The 17815-nt window shown below is 42.0% G+C and overlaps 2 protein-coding genes across 2 annotated transcripts; both read left to right on the top strand.

The window, feature by feature from the left end:
* Window positions 1-6911: 6911 nt before the first annotated feature.
* On the top strand, window positions 6912-9382 carry LOC122014624 (indole-3-pyruvate monooxygenase YUCCA1-like). The gene is made up of 4 exons (XM_042570950.1): window positions 6912-8096; window positions 8183-8431; window positions 8517-8639; window positions 8986-9382. The coding sequence occupies exons 1-4, from the start codon at window positions 7437-7439 to the stop codon at window positions 9166-9168; spliced, it is 1215 nt and encodes a 404-aa protein (XP_042426884.1). The 5' UTR covers window positions 6912-7436; the 3' UTR covers window positions 9169-9382.
* A 2010-nt stretch (window positions 9383-11392) lies between these two features.
* LOC122014623 (serine/threonine-protein kinase PBL34-like) lies at window positions 11393-16804 on the top strand. Its single transcript, XM_042570949.1, has 6 exons — window positions 11393-11910; window positions 12833-13170; window positions 13280-13415; window positions 14339-14475; window positions 14541-14664; window positions 16067-16804. The coding sequence occupies exons 1-6, from the start codon at window positions 11694-11696 to the stop codon at window positions 16570-16572; spliced, it is 1458 nt and encodes a 485-aa protein (XP_042426883.1). The 5' UTR covers window positions 11393-11693; the 3' UTR covers window positions 16573-16804.
* The last annotated feature ends 1011 nt before the right edge of the window (window positions 16805-17815 follow it).

Here is a 17815-nt window from a genome sequence, read left to right as displayed (position 1 = left end):
AGCTCAAATGTAAAATTTGAAGAATCCAACCAAAACTTAGAACAAACCCAGATTCAACCAATTGATTTTGTTCAAAGTAACACTAGTCAAGGGGGAGCCAGTGAAAATATAAATCAAGAAGAAGAAGATCAACCTCAAATGAATGTGTTGGATCATGAATTTCGCTAGAGGAGGGGTGAATAGCGATTAAAAATTTAGAAAGAGTACGCAGCGGAAAGAATAACCGAAAAGAAAAAACAATGCTACAAACGTCATTTTTTATTTGGTTCGGAGCCTGTGTCGACTCTACTCCAAGGCCCGCACGCAAGGGTACTTTCGATGGGTAATCCACTAGCAATTCGAAATATTACAGATGAAGTTACAATTGCTTTTAAAGGAAAATAATACCGACAAAAACTAAGGAATGACAAGAAAAGCGCATTGTCGAAGGAGCGTCGCAAGAGTATAGCACGACAGAGCAAGCAGTGGAAGATCTTCTCGTTGTTGTCTTGATTCCAGCCTTTACCCTCCTTACATAGGAGGTTCGGGGCGCCTGGATCCTTTCGGGCGCCCTGAATATGACGTAGCTGAGCCAATCATGAAGCTCCATGTGTCGATGCACGAAATGGGTAAAGTTTGCTTCCGGGCGCCCGGACCTTAGGGCGCCTGGATCCATTCCGGGCATCCGGACCCTGTTTTTCAGCAGCTTCCTTCCTTCAAGAAAATGTTAGTCCGGAGGTAAATATAAGATATATATCCTACAAAACAAAGTATTAACACAGTTTAAAATCAAACAGAATATTAATTAGATTCCGTCTCCTCGAGATCGGAATCTAGTTACTATCTCGACTTAGATATCCGAAATGGATCTAAGTCGAATCGACGCCTAATGTTCCCTTCCCGGGAACGCACCCTCACAGTCATTCCCCCCTAGTGACTTACCTTCACTTACCTGCCAGACGTCCGGTCAGCCCTTCGACCCGTCTGGACTTCGTGTCAGCTACTTGGTCAGCCCGTCGACCTAGCTGAGCTTCCCTGCAACACTGAGTTAGCACAGTATTAACATAATTCAAGTATAACCTAGGGTTATCTCCTAGGGTTGCCTAACTTCACTCACTAAAACTTCCATTGCTTGGCTTCACTCACCAGGACTTCCTCCACCTAGCTTCACTCACTAGGGTTTGGCTTCACTCACCAGGACTTCATTCACCTAGCTTCACTCACTAGGGTCCGGCTTCGCTCACCGGGACTTCCACCACCTAACTTCACTCACTAGGGTCTGACTTCACTCATCGGGACTTCCACCGCCTAGCTTCACTCACTAGGGCCCGACTTCACTCACAGGGACTTCCACTTTATCTAACCTTTGGTAGTCATCTAGTCCTAACTAGACTTCTCTCTCCCAAACATCAAGTCCTGTTTGGGTCAACCCTTGATCATATTGTCAAACATCAAAACCCTAGAGGTCAATTGCACCAACAGAATGAACCTACTAGAATCATAAGAGTTAACCCAAATCATCCAATTGATCAAATAATTGGTGACCCAGACTTAAAAGTACAAACTAAGTCATCCTTCAGAAACTTAAGTCAAATATCCCTAATCTCAAATATTGAACCCAAAACAATAGCTAAATCCTTACTTGACCCAGAGTGGATCATAGCTATGCAAGAAGAATTAGCCAAATTTGAGAAAAATGAAGTCTGGGACTTAGTACCATCACCTAAAAAAAAAAGATAATAGAAACAAAATGGGTATTCAGAAATAAATTAAGTGAAAATGGAGAGATTATTAGAATTAAGGCTAGACTAGTTGCTAAAAGGTTTAGTCAAGTAGAGACTTGACTAAGATGAAACATATCCCCCAGTAGCTAGATTGGAGTCCATTAGAATGCTACTTAGCTATGCTGCCCATAAAGGATTTAAACTTTATCAAATGGATGTAAAATCCATATTTTTAAATGGCTAATAAAAGAGGAAGTTTATGTAAGTCAGTCTCCTGGGTTTGAGAGTTTAGATCATCCTGACCATGTATTCAAACTTAAGAAAGCCTTATATAGTCTTAAACAAATACCTAGGGCATGGTATGAAAGGTTAACCTCTTACCTAATTTTCAAAGGGTTCAACTAAGGATAAATTGACTCAACCCTATTTGTTAAATCAATCAACCATGATATTTTTATAGCTCAAGTATATGTAGATGATATAATCTTTGGGTCAACCAATTTAGAATTTTTACAAGAATTTATAACCCTAATGGAACAAGAATTTGAAATGAGTTTAGTAGGTAAACTAACGTATTTTTTAGGCTTACAAATTAAACAAACAAATAAAGGTAATTACATTTATCAACAAAAATACATTAAGGAATTACTTCAAAAATTTAGAATGGAAGACACTAAAGAAATAAAGACACCTATGACAACTAATACAACCTTAGATGATGACCCAAATGGAAAACCAATTAACTTAAAACACTATAGGAGTGTCATAGGTAGCCTATTATATTTAACTGCAAGTCGACCTGATATTTTATTTGGAGTTAGTATGTGTGTCAGATACCAAACTTGTGCTAAAGAGTCATATTTGGCTAATGTCAAAAGAATCTTTAGATATCTCAAAGGAATATCAAATGTAGGAACTTGAGCATCTTACCAACACACTAGGACTATCTTGTTTGTGTATTGCTAAACTTAGAAAGGGGTGAGATGCATAGGCAGATTTTCTGGACTTAAGATTCTTAGATCAGTGCATCAATACAAGTTTGGGTGTTAAAAACCAAACTAACATAAATTAGGTTAAGTTCTTTAGCCTAGTCAAACATTAACTGAATAAATTAACTTATCCTGAATAACCAAGAGAAAACTACTATCTTTTGATAGTCAGTAAGTAACTAAAGATTAGACAGTTAAAGCCACTTTCTAGTTGATTTATTTTAAAATACTGTCTGGTTCAAGGATAGCATTAATATTTTATAAACTGCTTGCATATTTTGCAAAATTATTTTGAAACTTGCTTCAAATTTTTAAAGGATTTACTGCTATCTTTAAACTTTTCGTCTACTTTCTTAACCTTAAAAGTTTTAAAGATACGTTTAAAAAAAATCAGTTTGACAAATGTCTAAATTTTTGAAACATCTTGACTTAGTCTTCAAAAGGTTTTCTTACTTAAAATTTTATCATCTTATTTTTAAAAACCTTAAATTTTTGAAAAGACATGTTTTAAAAAGTTGTATTAAAACCTCAGCTATTTTCAAAATATTCCTTGGTTTTAGTTTGAAAAATATTTTTTAATTCTCTAACTTTCCAGTTATTTTTTTAAAAAATTCTAGCTTCTTCGAATTTTATATCCTTTGAAAACCTTATGCAAATTATAAATTTTCAAACATTTGTTTTTGAATATTATAAAAGGTTAATAAACTTTGAACTTTATTTCAACTTTGTTTTTGGAAATCCTAATATAAAATTTTCAAACATTTTTGAATAATTTTTTGAACTTTATTATAAAAATTTCTATTGTCAAAATTGTATTTCCTTGGCCAAATTCTCCCTAATTTATCTATGCTTATTTTTGATAAATGTCAAAGGGGGAGGGTTAGATGATTTAAGTTAGCAACAAAATACCAAGCATAAACACTAAAATAAGACTAACTTAAAAACTTAAAAACCATGTCATTGCTTATTTTTCCATATTTTTCATTAACTTAACTCAGGTTGTCATTACATCAAAACAGAGGAGATTGTTGGTGCAGTTAGTAATAACAGTTTAACTCAGGTTTTGGTGAATGACAAAGTAAGTTAAGTTAGGTTTATTGTGATCTAATAATCTGACTGAGTGTGCAGGAGAAATCTAGCTAAGTCAACGGGCTGACTGGATAGTTGGTACGAAGTCCAGGTAGGTCGACGAGTCGACCGAATAGCTGTTACGAAGTCCAGTTAGGTCGACGGACTGACCGGATAGCTGGCACGAAGTCTGACTAGATCGACTAGCCGATCGGATAGCTGTCACAAAATCCAGCTAGGTCGACGGGCTGACCGAATAGTTGACACGAAATCCATACTGGTCGACGGGCTGACTGGATGTCTGGCAAAAGGTAAGTAAAGGTAAGTCATCAGAGAAAAGTGACTCTGTGAGGACGCGTCTCAATTGAGGCACAGTAAGCGTCGGTCCAGTTTTGGTCAATTTGGGATCCTTACACTGAGATTTTGACTAGTTCCTAGTCCTAGGAGAACAGAAACTAATTATTATTATTTATATTTATGTTAACACTTGTCTTGCAGGTTATTTTGACTAACACATGTTTGCAGGGCAAGAAAGCAACATTGCCTTCGGGTGAACAGTACTCGAAGGCGCCTTTCATGGCTATGGAATGCACCTCAATACTGTTTATAGAAGGTGCCTTCCATGACTATAGAAGGCGCCCTTGGAATCGATCGCAGGTAAGTGCTGGTTTGCTCGGGTTAGAGTTTGCCTTATTGAAGGCGCCTTCCATGCTTATTGAAGGCGCCTTCCATGCTTATGGAAGGCGCCCTCCAAGTCCTTTATAAGGCAGTCTCAAATAGGCTCTTCATCATCAAGTATATACGAGCTACTACACGTGCATTGAAGCCTCCGATTGCTTCGAGTTCTTGCTGCAACTCTACTATGAAGCTTCTAAGTCTGACGACTGCTCCAAGGAGTTTCGATTACGCCTGATAGACAAACATCAACACAAAGTACCTCATTCAAATTCCTAAAAAGTGTTGGTAATATCTATGTTTATACTTAATTACCATAAAAGGACAAGTACAATGTGTTCCATTTGACCTAACTTCTCTTGTACTCTATTCTCTCTTCTGGGACTATCAGAAGAGATTTTTTAGTGGATTGCCATCGATAGGTCCGTGGGACTTGGACTTTGGAGTAGGAGTCGCCGAAAGCTCAAACCAAGTCAAAACTGCTTGTGTTCTTCTCATGTTTCTTCTCTTTTATTTCTTACTTTCCACTGCGTACTCGTGTTTTCAAAAATCGAAAAAGAAGCATTTTTGAAAACCACGTGATTCCCCCCCCCCCCCCCCCTCACGTACGTCACGATCCAACACCACCTTGAGGACTAGGTTCAACCTCGTTGAGGGCTTGGTTCAGCCTCGTCCTCAAAGAGGCTAAGTCGAATCCTCGACGAGGCCGAGCCAAGTTCTCAAAGAGATCGAGTCAAGTCCTCAAAGAGGCTGAGCCGATCCTCAACGAGGTCTAGCCAAGTCCTCAACGAGGCCGAGCGGAGTCCTCAAAGAGGCCTCACTGAGTCCTCAAAGAGGTTGAGACAACACCATCGAGTCCTCAAAGAGGTCGAGCTGAGTCCTCAACGAGGCCGAGCCGAGTCCTCAAAGAGGCCAAGCCAAGTCATCAAAGAGGCCGAGACGACGCCAAAGTTAATTCTATCTGGAATTGGGGAAGATGGTGCGCTGGTTACGTGGCGTTGATGTTGGCTGTGCGGAGACTCTAAGAAACCATAACCTGGTGTCACTATAGGACCTGTATATCACAGAGAAGAACTAAAGGAAAAGAATGTCAGTTATCAGGCTAGGGAGGGGTCCTCGGCGCAAGCACTTCAAAGCTTAAGTCAGGCAAATGGTGGTGGAGAAGATGAACAGTAACAAAGAAGCAATGAACTTTGATAACGAAGTTTCACGTACTGGTATATGTAGGTGGTGATCCCCTTATATAGTATCACTTTTCCCATCTACACAAATCTCGATGCATTACTAAAATAGAACTGACCATTATAACATTCTAACACCTTTCTTAGAATATGCCCATAATTCCTGGGCTTTGTAGGGTAAAAGTTTCCTATGTACAACTTACATAGAGAATATTCCCTTAATTCTCTAACAACCCCTAATTCTCTAATGCAAGATGCCAAAAATAAATGTTGAGTTATTGGGCCATTAATGCACTATGATAATAGATTAGTTGAATTCCCTCCAACGCCCGACTGGACCTTGCTCTCAAAGGAACTTGACATAGCTAATGGTTGTAGACCACCTTGAGGACTTGGTTCGGTCTCATTGAGGACTCGGTTCGGCCTTGTTGAGGACTCGACTTGGCCTTTTTGAGGACTTGGCTCGGTCTCTTTAAGGACTCGACTCAGCTTTGTTGAGGACTTGGCTCTGCCTCGTTGAGGACTCGGTTCAGCCTTATTGAGAACTCGGTTTAGTCTCTTTTAGGATTCGGCTCGGTCTCTTTAAGGACTTGACTCAGTGGGAGGGACTTGGAATCAGATCAGTCACAGGATCTGAGTCTGATTGTCTAGATCACCTGGTTGAATCATATGACCGTGTTAGCCCTGTATTAGTTCCGATTATTTCCAAATTCGATTGTCTAGATCACCTGGTTGAATTATATGACTGTGTTGGCCTGTATTAGCTCCGATTATTGACTCCTCTTTTACCAACAATTAATTTTATTGATCTTGTCCTCTCCTTCATAGGTCAACCTTAAACGTTGTATCACTTAGATGGTGATCTTCTAGATTTGCACATAAGCACATCCTAATAAAGTCGAATTAGTGTTAAAAAAAAATGTTAACTGAAATTTGGATATCATTCAGTGTCCTGGGTAGATTTGAAATAAAAAAAAGGGACAATTACCAAATCATCCTTTTCTCCCCTTTTTTGTTTTCTGGAAAAAAAACTATTTAATCGTACATTTCCTGCTGCACAATTCTACGCATCATGTGTACTTCCGTGGGACCCACGTCGCTTTTCCCATCTCCGTGGTCGATCGAAGGCCGAAGGCCGAAAGCGGGCAGCTTCTCAAGTTGCCGCTCGTTTCTTAGTTAAGATCGCGTTGACCTTCCTTGTAGAGTAAAAATTTCGGCGTGGCGTCTTTTCGGCTTCTATTAAACCTCCTCGTTCCCTTTGTCACACCACGGAGACTTCTCCCATATAATTTGTTTACAAGGAAGGAAAATAATGACAGTTCGTGTGGATTTTGATTTGGAGATGAGAGAAGCTAAAGCCACAAGCTAATTAGGATTAGCAGCAATGGTTCGAGACTGGTCGTCTCCTTGGCCGTCATTTATGTCGCCGGGCGCTCGCCTTTAATATGACCTGCATGCGTAATCCCAATTAATTCCCTCTCAGTAGAGCAAGGAATCGAGGATGGGGGGTTACATGGTGCGTTAGTCAGAAGAATGGCTCAGTGAGTTTGAGAGTAAAGAATGGCTATATAGGGAGATAGAAGAATCAAATCGTTTGCCTTAGTCCTCACGCATCAACGACTCCACGTCTCTCACACTTCACAGTCGCTGTTGCTCTGTTCCATGTAAACCTTCTCCGTTAAACCTTCCTTAAACCCACGCCATCTCCCTATAAATTAGAGCTCGGCCCGACTCCCTTGCCCTGTCATAGTCGACGAGTTCCTTTCGGATTCGCATAAGAAGAAATCGCTTAGGAGCCGAAGCGAAGGCCAAACGGGGAAATGCAAAGAGGAGAAGAGCAGAACAGAGCACGCGTTGCCTCCGACGACGATCCACATGAAGCAACATGGTTGCCGGGGCCCATTATTATCGGCGCGGGACCCTCCGGTCTCGCCGTCGCCGCCTGCCTCGCCGATGTTGGCATCCCCTGCACCGTGCTCGAGAAGGCCAGTTGCGTGGCCTCGCTGTGGCAGCATCGCACCTATGACCGACTGCGTCTCCACCTCCCCAAGGAGTTCTGCGAGCTTCCGATGCTGGGTTTCCCGGAGGGCTTCCCCAAGTACCCCTCCAAGAAGCAGTTCCTCTGTTACCTGGAGTCATACGCCGACGCATTTGGCATCCGGCCGCGGTTCTGCACCGAGGTGGTCGCCGCGGAGTTCGACCCAGCCGTCGGGGCGTGGAGGGTTCGGGTGCGAGGCGGCGGGGAGTTGGCGAGCAGGTGGCTGGTGGTGGCGACGGGCGAGAACGCGGAGCCCGTGGTGCCGGAGTTCCCGGGCATGGAGCGATTTCAAGGCCGCGTCGTCCACACCTGCGCTTACAAGTCCGGCGCCTACTTCGTGGGGGAGAAGGTCCTGGTCGTGGGCTGCGGGAATTCCGGCATGGAGGTGAGCTTGGACCTCTGCCGCCACAGCGCCAAACCTTACATGGTCGTCAGGAACACCGTAAGCTTTGCTCTCCCTATATATCTCTCTTCCTCCTGGCGATCGATCAATTAGTTCGAATGTGAAGCTGGTGGTGCTTTCTCCAGGTTCATGTGCTGCCGCGGGAGATGATGGGGATGTCGACGTTCGGAGTGACAATGGCGCTCCTGCGGTGGCTGCCCCTGCGGCTGGTGGACCAGTTTTTGTGCACGGTGGCCCATCTCATGCTCGGCGACACTGACAGGCTCGGCCTCCGAAGGCCTAAGACAGGCCCCATCGCCCTCAAAAACCTCACTGGCAAGACCCCGGTCCTCGACGTGGGCGCCCTCGCCCAAATCAAATGCGGCAGCATTAAGGTGCTTAACTGCTCATGAATTACTCACCAACCCTCGTGAAATCCACCAATGAACTGCTGTTAATTAAACTGTCGTCGCTGTTAAGGTGACGCGAGGTGTGAAGGAGATCACTCGGAGGGGAGCCAAGTTCGTGGATGGAACAGAGGAACAGTTCGACTCGGTTGTCCTGGCCACGGGTTACAGGAGCAACGTGCCTTCGTGGCTCAAGGTGCATTGGATCCCGTTGTTTTTCTTACTTTCTGTTTTACCCCCTGTTTTGTAGGCACTAGCTCATGGTGCAAACTAGATCATAGCTTCCCTTTAATTGCATTGGGTGCGCTACAAATGATTAACAGTGGCGAATGTAGTGTTCTTCCTGTTCATGGGTCTCGTCAGTGGATCACCCACCTAAGCTATAGCTAGGAAGAGATCGAATAGAGGCGTGGCCTTGTTTTCATTAGTGTTCTACTCGTACCATGCACGTAGATAACATGAGTAATTAAATTAAAGTTCAAATTTTTGCATGCATCCACTGGGCAGCGATTGAGGAGCCTATGCATTGTTTAATATGGCAGGGTGGTCAGAGTCTGTTCGCCGAGGAGGGCATGGCCAAGGATCCTTTCCCTGGCGGATGGAAAGGCCAGGATGGACTCTACTGCGTCGGCTTCACCAAGCGTGGCCTTCTCGGTGCCGCCCATGACGCTCGCAATATCGCCAGGGACATCCTTCTCCGCTGGAATAAGCATAAGGACTCGTGATCGGAAGCAATTAAACGCAAGGGCAATCGATCGACTGCATGCTATTCCTCTCTTCTTGTACATCGCCCATTTTGCCTCGGGTTTAATTTTCTTCCTCCCGCCTCAGACTGTTCATGGTGGACCATATGTAAAATTTCACATTTGGGTATAGAATGGAGAAAGTCTGCTCTTTACTGTTAACCCCTTTTTCTGGTCAAACCAGTGCTCTGACTGCGATTAATGGAAGCAAAATTCTCACTTGTCCTGAACAATTTCTACGATGCATAGGGCCATTACCGTTCTGCTCACCTTCTAAACCATCGGCAGCAGTGAGCTCTGTCTACTTAGTCAGCATGCAGAGCAGGGCTCGGGACGGCAGGCATAACTTCTCAAAAACATCTGCTAAATATAAATGCCTCGAATCAAGAAGTCGTTGGTGATCCTGTATGAGTAAATGCTGGAATCAATGTGCTTTAAGCAAAAGGCGTACCGCTGCATGGGCATCAATGATGAGGACCTAATCGTTGAAGCAGCTGTGGCTACAGCAAAATATTATACACGTCTAAGGGAAGAGCATAGGGACTAGGGCTCCCAGGTCCACTTAATGCGTCCTTCCAAGCCTTTGTGTCCCGTCTCTCCCTCAGAAATTTAAAGGGACAATGATGGGGGTGACGTCTGCATTCTTTCAGCATCCTTGCAGGCACGCATGCATGCGTACGTATAAGAATGAATGCAGTGACGCTGAGGTGACCTTGGAGTACAAAATTGCAAGTAAGCGTAGGCACGTAAGTCTGCGTCTCCTCCATGCGTACAAAGGGCAAAAAAAAAAAACTGTAAAAGGATGAGCAGCAGAGTGTGGAGGAGATCGCATCACTTTCGGCTGCAAGGGAAGTCACTTTAGTCAGTAGTCCAGGGTCACGCGTACAGTGCCCATGAGGACAGAGGGGGCAGAGGACGTCATGGTGTAAGTTATCCCAAACGAGTTTACTATGTAATTTAACTGAATTGATTTTACTTTTTTTTAAAAAAAAAAAAATTATCTCACGGCCTACTTGTAAGCCCACCGATCAAACGTCGCGACTTACTCATGGGCCCACAGGCCGCCTTGAGATGAACCTTGCAGCTTACTCACGGTCCGGGGGATCACCTGAACAATATTCCTACTTGTAAGCTGGTGGCTTGCTCGCGAGCCCACTGTGAGCCCGTGTCCAACTTGAATCCCGAAGCTGGGGGCGGCTCTCTGAGATCGACTTCTCCGGGATCGCTCCGGCGGATGGAGGATCGCCCGCCTGGCCCGCCGCAGGCCGCTTCGAGGCCGTGTTCGACTGCAGATCTGCTCACCTAGGTTCGCAGGCCTCTCCGTCACGGCGCATCCGACGCCGCCACCGTCGAGCACTTTTCCAGCCTAATGCGCGTACCCCGATGGAAACCTTGGCCGGAGGTGTAGAATGGAGACGGTCAAGCCTAGCTCACCCTCTTTCGACATGGCCGGATATCTTCTCCTTTTTCTGGAATATATATAGGTCTCCTATTTCATTTTATGAGCTAAATAAAAATAAAAATAAAATAAGAATTTCAAAACAAAAAAAATTACTGATGGCCTAATTAAATTCAATTATAAATTATTTTGTAAATGAAGAGTATTTTTTTTTTTTGAGGAATTGTGTCTGGTAATTTTTAATTAACATATGCGTTTTTAGTAACCGAGATTGTGTCGGAGAGAACACATCAATCGGCTACAAGGTATTTTTGGTGCGTATTTAACGATTTAATTCATTAAATGCAAGATAGTTGGGCTCATTTATTGATCGGGTTTAGTATAACCACTAACAACGGCGATTTAAGTTTTAATTATTTTATAATATTTGGACTCGTTGATTGATTGCTTTGCTATGGTCATGTTTAATTTCCATTTACGTGCGTAATCTTATCAAACAAACAAAAAAAACAGAAGTCAATTTGCTCAAATATTCAACAAGAGAGACGTAGAGAGGAAGGGAAAAAAACATTGAACTGACTTTTGTACAACTTATTTCTATTAATTTTTAATGTTTTTAAAATACTTATTCAGTCCTTCTAAATTATCATCTATGATATTTATTTTATTTAGTAATTAATTATTAATAATTATACAATAAAAAATTCGTTATTTTATTTTGTAAAAAAAAACCGAAATTATTTTTTTTAAATTAGAAAAAAAAATTTGTTGCGAATGGGCTTGCTACGACTACCGCTACGACACTGCGCTGATCAGATTCCCCCGTTGTCTCTTCACTTTACTCCACGCTCCTTTTCGTTCGTCTTGATCTCGCCCAGTCAATTTAGGGTGGCCGACGCCTCCCTCTCCTTCCCTTCATTTGTTTACCCCACGCCAGATTCTTGCTTATCTGGGTTGTTTATTCGCTCCACTGCCAATCATTCGCCAATTTGATCTTCTGCCCTTTTGGTCGCGGTTCCTCGTTCCCGATTGCTGATTTTTCGCCGGCTGGAAGGGGCGGATCTTTGGAGCGCCTTGATGTTGTGCTGAGTTGCTTGCTTGCTTGGACATGGGATTGGTGCCCAAGGTGGCGCAGCTGGCCTCGTGGGAGGGGTCCAAGGAGGGGAGTGCGAAGAAGACGAGGCGGAAGAAGAGCAAGGGCAGCAGTAGCGGCAAGGGCGAGGGAACGGGTTGCTGGATGAAGTTTCGGTTGATGGGGGGCTGCGTCCCTTCCAGTTCCAGAGCCAAGGTGGATACTTCCATCAGCAGCGCTGCTACTCAGTGCGGTAATCTATCCCTACTTCTGCAACTTATCTTCCACTTGGCCGCTCAGTGGCCTTTCTGTGGTTATCAGAGTCGTGCTCGTGCGTGATGGTTGTAGTCGTCGTAATGGGTAGATAGCTTCCCTTTACTTTATCACCTTATCCTTTCCCCCCTCTAGTATCTAGTGTCTTTTGTTTTTGGAATCTGGTAGTCACTATCATAGTAATTTTATTTCGATGGAAGTATTCTGGGACTAGTATTGCCTCATATTGGAAGAGGTTTAGTCGTATGCTTAGATGCAGATTATTTGCTTGGCAAAATGCCCATTGCCCAGTTCCATGACGAGATATTGCTGCTAATGGAGGGTGATAGAAAAGTTCAATGAATTCACCCTTAGAATTGCAATATTCAAGCAAATATGAATTCTTAACTCAAATCCTGGTCAGCTCATAAAGTAGAAATCTTGCATTAGAAGTAACGTTACACTTAGTTGGTTATGACAGTGATCAACCAGTTACAGAAACATTGGAGTATTTTAACTCCGTGTTCTTAGGAAACCAGTGTCTGTATCATTTCCGTTATCTGGTTGCTTCATATGCTAAATCTGTTGTGCTAATTACTTGTCTGATTGAAAATGTTTTCCTTATAAATTTGCCTCTTTATTTGAAGAAATTAACATAATATTAATGATATTCACCATGTTGAAGTGTGGCCAAAGAATAAACTTAAAATTTAGTGTTGGTGTTGGTTATTTAAGTGTTGTACAATTGACATAAGTTTTTTTTTTTTTTCTTTATATATTCAGTGGTTGCTTGTTTTAAATTTCACGATGACACTAAGCTGCTCTCTGAATTTGTTGATCTTCTCAATTTAAGATATGAATTGTTACATTCCATTATTTTCCTAAATTGATCGAAAACCAGCATATTTAATGTGGGTTTGCAGAAAGCAAGTCTACTAATGATGGTAGTAGGGATCAACCAGTTGCTCCAATAGCATCTGGTTCTACCACCACGAGTAATGCTGAAAGTAATTCATCTCTGTCAAAAGTTGGGGAGGAGCTTAAGGTTGCAACTCAACTGCGGAAATTCACTTTCAATGAGCTCAAATCTGCAACAAGAAACTTCAGACCTGAAAGTCTTCTTGGAGAGGGAGGATTTGGTTGTGTCTTCAAAGGATGGATCGAGGAGAATGGAACTGCTCCTGTGAAACCTGGTACGGGACTTACTGTTGCTGTCAAAACCCTTAACCATGATGGACTTCAAGGGCATAAAGAATGGCTGGTACGTGGTCTTAGAAGTGATAGTTTTTAGTTTTTTGAATTGGTTATCAATACTGAATTTACAGTATATCTGTTGGATATTTGTGATGATTCCTATCATTTATCTCCAGGCTGAAGTTAATTATCTTGGTCAACTTCAACATCCAAATTTGGTAAAGTTGATCGGTTATTGCATTGAAGACGATCAAAGACTGCTGGTGTATGAGTTTATGCCTCGTGGAAGTTTGGAAAACCATCTATTCAGAAGTATGAATCGTGCCATGCATTTATTTGTTATTCCATTATATTCCATAACAGATCCTAAATATCATTGGAACCATAGTGTGTTAACTATCAATTTTCTCCCCTTGTTTATCATACCATAAGTTGTTGCTTTGGCGCAACGGTAAAATTGTTGTTTTGTGACCACAAAGTCATGGGTTCGAATCCTAGAAATAACTTCTTGCAAAAAGCAAGGTAAGACTGCGTACAATGGATCCTTTCCCGGGCTGCCCTTTTTTGTTTATCATACCATAACAAACTTTAACGTCTGTCACTTATTTTATCTTAATCTTAACCAAATATATGATGTTTGCACTTGCAGCAGCAAACTTAGCCTATGTTGCTTCTATAATTTTCAAATATGAAGACCATACCCCATGTTTTGTTTGCAATTGATCCTATCTTATGGAGTTTTCAAATATGAAGACACATTCATTATCTTTCTTTTCCCTCAGACAAACTTCATCAATGCTGTGGAAGTAGTATATTTTTCACACCAGTCCAACAACTTTGAAAAATCTCAATGATGTGGAATTTCTGTTAGGATATTTATAGTTACTAGAACTAATTGATATTTTCTACTCAATCGTCTATTAGAGAAGTATTTGATTAATTCAAATTTTCCTAAGGAAATCAACTTTATGTTGCCTAATCTCTTATTGTCCATGGCATACATAGGAAATTTTCTTGACGAACTACCATTATTAGTTCATACCCAATTTACCATTGTATTGCATAGTTCTTTCTCTAGTCTTTTATGTACTTATGCCATTTGTTTCACTAATGTTTTACATTGTTAATCCAGTCTTATACAACACCTGAACCCTGTAGATTGTCAAGCTTCTATTCATTTATTAATGTTTGGTTCAAATGCTATGTAGCTTTTTTGTTTATTCTTTCTTCAATAGGAACACTTCCTCTGCCATGGTCTGTAAGAATGAAAATTGCATTCGGAGCAGCAAAGGGTCTTGCTTTTCTTCATGAGGAAGCTGAAAGGCCAGTGATATATCGGGATTTCAAATCATCAAATGTCTTGTTAGATGTGGTAGGTAACAAATACTATATCTTTCACTTCAGTATCTGTTTATTTCTGAAATTCCAAGCGTTCAGGATTACAATGCTAAGCTGTCAGACTTTGGACTCGCTAAAGATGCTCCTGAAGGTGATAAAACTCATGTGTCTACTCGAGTGATGGGTACATATGGATATGCAGCACCCGAATATGTTATGACAGGTGCACTATTGATCTGCTTCTCTAAATGAAATTTTGAGTTGATTTCTTTGCAGTTTTCTATGCATATGAGATCATTGGTTATATCATGAAAGGATCCATGGCTATTTTCTGTAATTTCTTTTTCTCATTTTTGCAACATTTTTCCTCTTTTTTAAATTCTGTCTCTCTTAAGCAAGTTATATCCAAACCATACTTCAATGTATTCTTCTATCTCACGGTGAAAATGTAATTCATTTTTGATGACCACAAAGTTGTCTGAACTTAAAGTGTATTAGAGTTTCTGCCTAAAAATAAATGAGCAAGTGGAGAACACACTGGTTAGGCCTGTGCTGGTTCTGAATATATGTTGAACATTCGCCAGAACTTGGAGAGGGCCGTCAATATTCAGATTAAAGTTTATATTTCTCTACCGGAATGATACTGTTGCGTATTCTATAGCATACACATTATCTTCCTTGTGTCCTATTCAAGAAAGTTATAACCATAAGTTCATTACTTCTACCTGTTGGGTTCATCATATTTTACCTTTGTTGAGGCTCCCTATTTCCCTTTCTTGTAAAGATATCTTCTCTTTCTAGAGATGCTCCTATGTTTTCCACTATGGGGTTTGATGCCAATGGAATGACTACAGCAAGAACTGAGTTACTGGAAGTTACTTTTTGAGGTCTCTCCTTACTGTATCCCTTTTAATTGTTAGAAACTTAGAATAATTATCTATTGTGTTGCTACGTTGTTAAACCCATGGTTAGGCCAGCCATTCCAACTGTTGACCCATGTGTAAGATTTTCACAAGTTGTGGAACAAGTTCTCAGTTTTCTTATTTACTGGTTTAAGAGAAGTTTCCTATGGTTTCCTCAACCCACGTGTTGGTAATCTTAGTTTACTTATCATATTAACATCCATGTTTTTTCCTTAGTTGATTTGAAACTAAATATTCATGAATGCAAACATGTAACGGTGTTATTTCCCTCCTAGTAATCTTTTTTGATTCATCAATACTTTAACCTGTAAAGTTAGGGATGTCAAACATTTGGAAACACAAAAACCAACCTAACACTATTGCTACCCTAATTTGGGATTTTGGGATTAGAACTGGTGTCTCAGGTCTTTATTTCCTTAGGCATTTTGGTTTGGTTGGTTTTTGCCTGAAAACCAACCTATCTTGATAAACTAGGATATCTTTTCTCCTAATATATCTCCAATCGTTTTTCTTAGAATAAAGATAAACTTAAAAAGAAATCAACACCACTAATTTGAGCAAATGATATAATTATTTAGACAGCCAACAAATTGTCTGGTTGCAAATCATTTTTTAACTCAAAGGTAGGCGTTCATTTAGGTTACAGTCTTATTGAACTGAGCTAGAATTACTTAAGCTTTACTATCATTGTATGTATCTCAGGGCATTTGACATCAAAGAGTGACGTCTACAGCTTTGGAGTGGTGCTGCTTGAAATGATGACAGGCAAAAGGTCAATGGACAAGAACAGGCCAAACGGAGAGCACAATCTTGTGGAGTGGGCACGCCCACACCTTGGGGAAAGGCGTCGATTTTATAGACTTATAGATCCTCGCTTGGAGGGTAATTTCTCCATCAAAGGTGCACAGAAAGTATCCCAACTTGCACAAGCATGTCTCAGTCGGGATCCCAAAGCAAGGCCACTCATGAGTGATGTTGTTGAAGCCCTCAGACCAATAATCAACCTTAAAGACCTGGCAAGCTCATCTTACTTCTACCAGACTATGCAAACAGAACGTTCAATGACACATTCCAATAGTCTGGGTTCTAGAAATGGATTGAAACCACAAGGCTCCTTTGGAAGTCACGCACAACAGCCAACAAGGAGCCTTTCACAAGGTGCACATGCTTCCCCATATCGCCAGTCTCCAAAGCCCAATGTCAGATGACCATCGGCGTATGAATTATCATTTCTACTCAAGGATTTAAAAGGTTTAGCTTGCCAGATTAACAGCTTTGTATTGTTGATGATTCATCTGTGCCAGTCCAATGGGGCTTACTGTGGATACAAGATTATGGGATGTGGGCAGTTTTATTGGTGTCACCATTTGATAGCTATGAGTCTCTTAAAATGTAACTGTGATGGAATATTTATTTACGAGTCGCCGTCTGTTTGGCCCATTGTTGGCATGCCTATCATATGGTTAAATCGATGTGAATGAAGCCAAATCTCAAGTACTTGGTGTTCCAAGCTATTTCACACAGTTCAAGTGCCAGAGGAGAAGGTCGGGAAGCGTCCTAGGAAAGGATACTTGTCATATCTGAGAAAAGTAACGCATACACAGTAGGGGATAGGGGTGCAAATAAGCTGAGCTCTAGTTTGGGTCAGCTTACGCTTGAGAAAATTAAAGAGACTTGAGCTTGAGCGAGTTGGTGAATTTGAGCTCGAGCTGGGCTATCTAATCATGCGCTCGAGCTCGCTTCAACCATCAGCAAATCCAATGAAACCTATAACCATAAATACCTTCGCAACTTATTATTTGCCCCCATGGGTTTAGCTGGAATGGTTAGTGTGGGTCCCCGTGAGTGTTTTGATGTGATCAGTCAAGTTGGTTAGGTCCTGCTTTGTTTGATCCCTGTGTCTCAGTGTGCAGGAGCTTAGGAGCGTAGGAAGTCGTGCGGAAGACGCAGCTAGCGAGAAGGACTGCACGGGAAGAGAGCCGACAGGCTCGATGCGTCCGAAGGACGAGAGAGCTGCGGAAGAGTACTCCGGTGGAACGAGAAGAACGTGCGCGGCGTTCGAGGGACAAGAAGCCGGACGGAAGTCTGCTCGAGGAGAAGGCCGGGAATTGAGTTTGGGTGAGCCCTATTCCGGTTGGCCGCAATCACCCAAAAGATCGAAGCGTCGGAAGTCAAAGCGAAGTAAAGAAGCAAGCTGGAATTCTAGCTGCCAGCTTGGAGGCACCTCCATCAGGATTGGAGGCGCCTCCAGCTTGAAGGCGCCTTCAGCCTTGTTGAAGGCGCCTTCAACAGGTCAAAACTGACCGTTTGCGCTGCGGATAAAGTTTTATCCACTCACCCCTTGGAGGCGCCTTGGATCTCTGTTGGAGGCGCCCTGGACCTCCGAGATAGAATTTCCAGGGGCTATAAAAGGACCCCTGGAGCTAGGAATTCAAAACAACTCAAGCAATC

This window comes from Zingiber officinale, chromosome 8B (assembly GCF_018446385.1).
Source record: "Zingiber officinale cultivar Zhangliang chromosome 8B, Zo_v1.1, whole genome shotgun sequence".
Taxonomy (NCBI): Eukaryota; Viridiplantae; Streptophyta; class Magnoliopsida; order Zingiberales; family Zingiberaceae; genus Zingiber; species Zingiber officinale.
The sequence above is the reverse complement of the archived record's forward strand: the minus strand, read 5'-3'. Positions and strand labels throughout refer to the sequence as shown.

Excerpts from the sequence above, each read along its gene's own strand:
- LOC122014623 (XM_042570949.1), top strand. The coding sequence starts at position 11,694 with ATGGGATTGGTGCCCAAGGTGGCGCAGCTGGCCTCGTGGGAGGGGTCC. Across the intron at positions 13,416-14,338 it reads GGAAAACCATCTATTCAGAA|GAACACTTCCTCTGCCATGG; the intron begins GTATGAATCGTG and ends TTTCTTCAATAG. Across the intron at positions 14,665-16,066 it reads ACCCGAATATGTTATGACAG|GGCATTTGACATCAAAGAGT; the intron begins GTGCACTATTGA and ends TATGTATCTCAG.
- LOC122014624 (XM_042570950.1), top strand. The coding sequence starts at position 7,437 with ATGCAAAGAGGAGAAGAGCAGAACAGAGCACGCGTTGCCTCCGACGAC. Across the intron at positions 8,097-8,182 it reads ACATGGTCGTCAGGAACACC|GTTCATGTGCTGCCGCGGGA; the intron begins GTAAGCTTTGCT and ends TGCTTTCTCCAG. Across the intron at positions 8,640-8,985 it reads ACGTGCCTTCGTGGCTCAAG|GGTGGTCAGAGTCTGTTCGC; the intron begins GTGCATTGGATC and ends TTAATATGGCAG.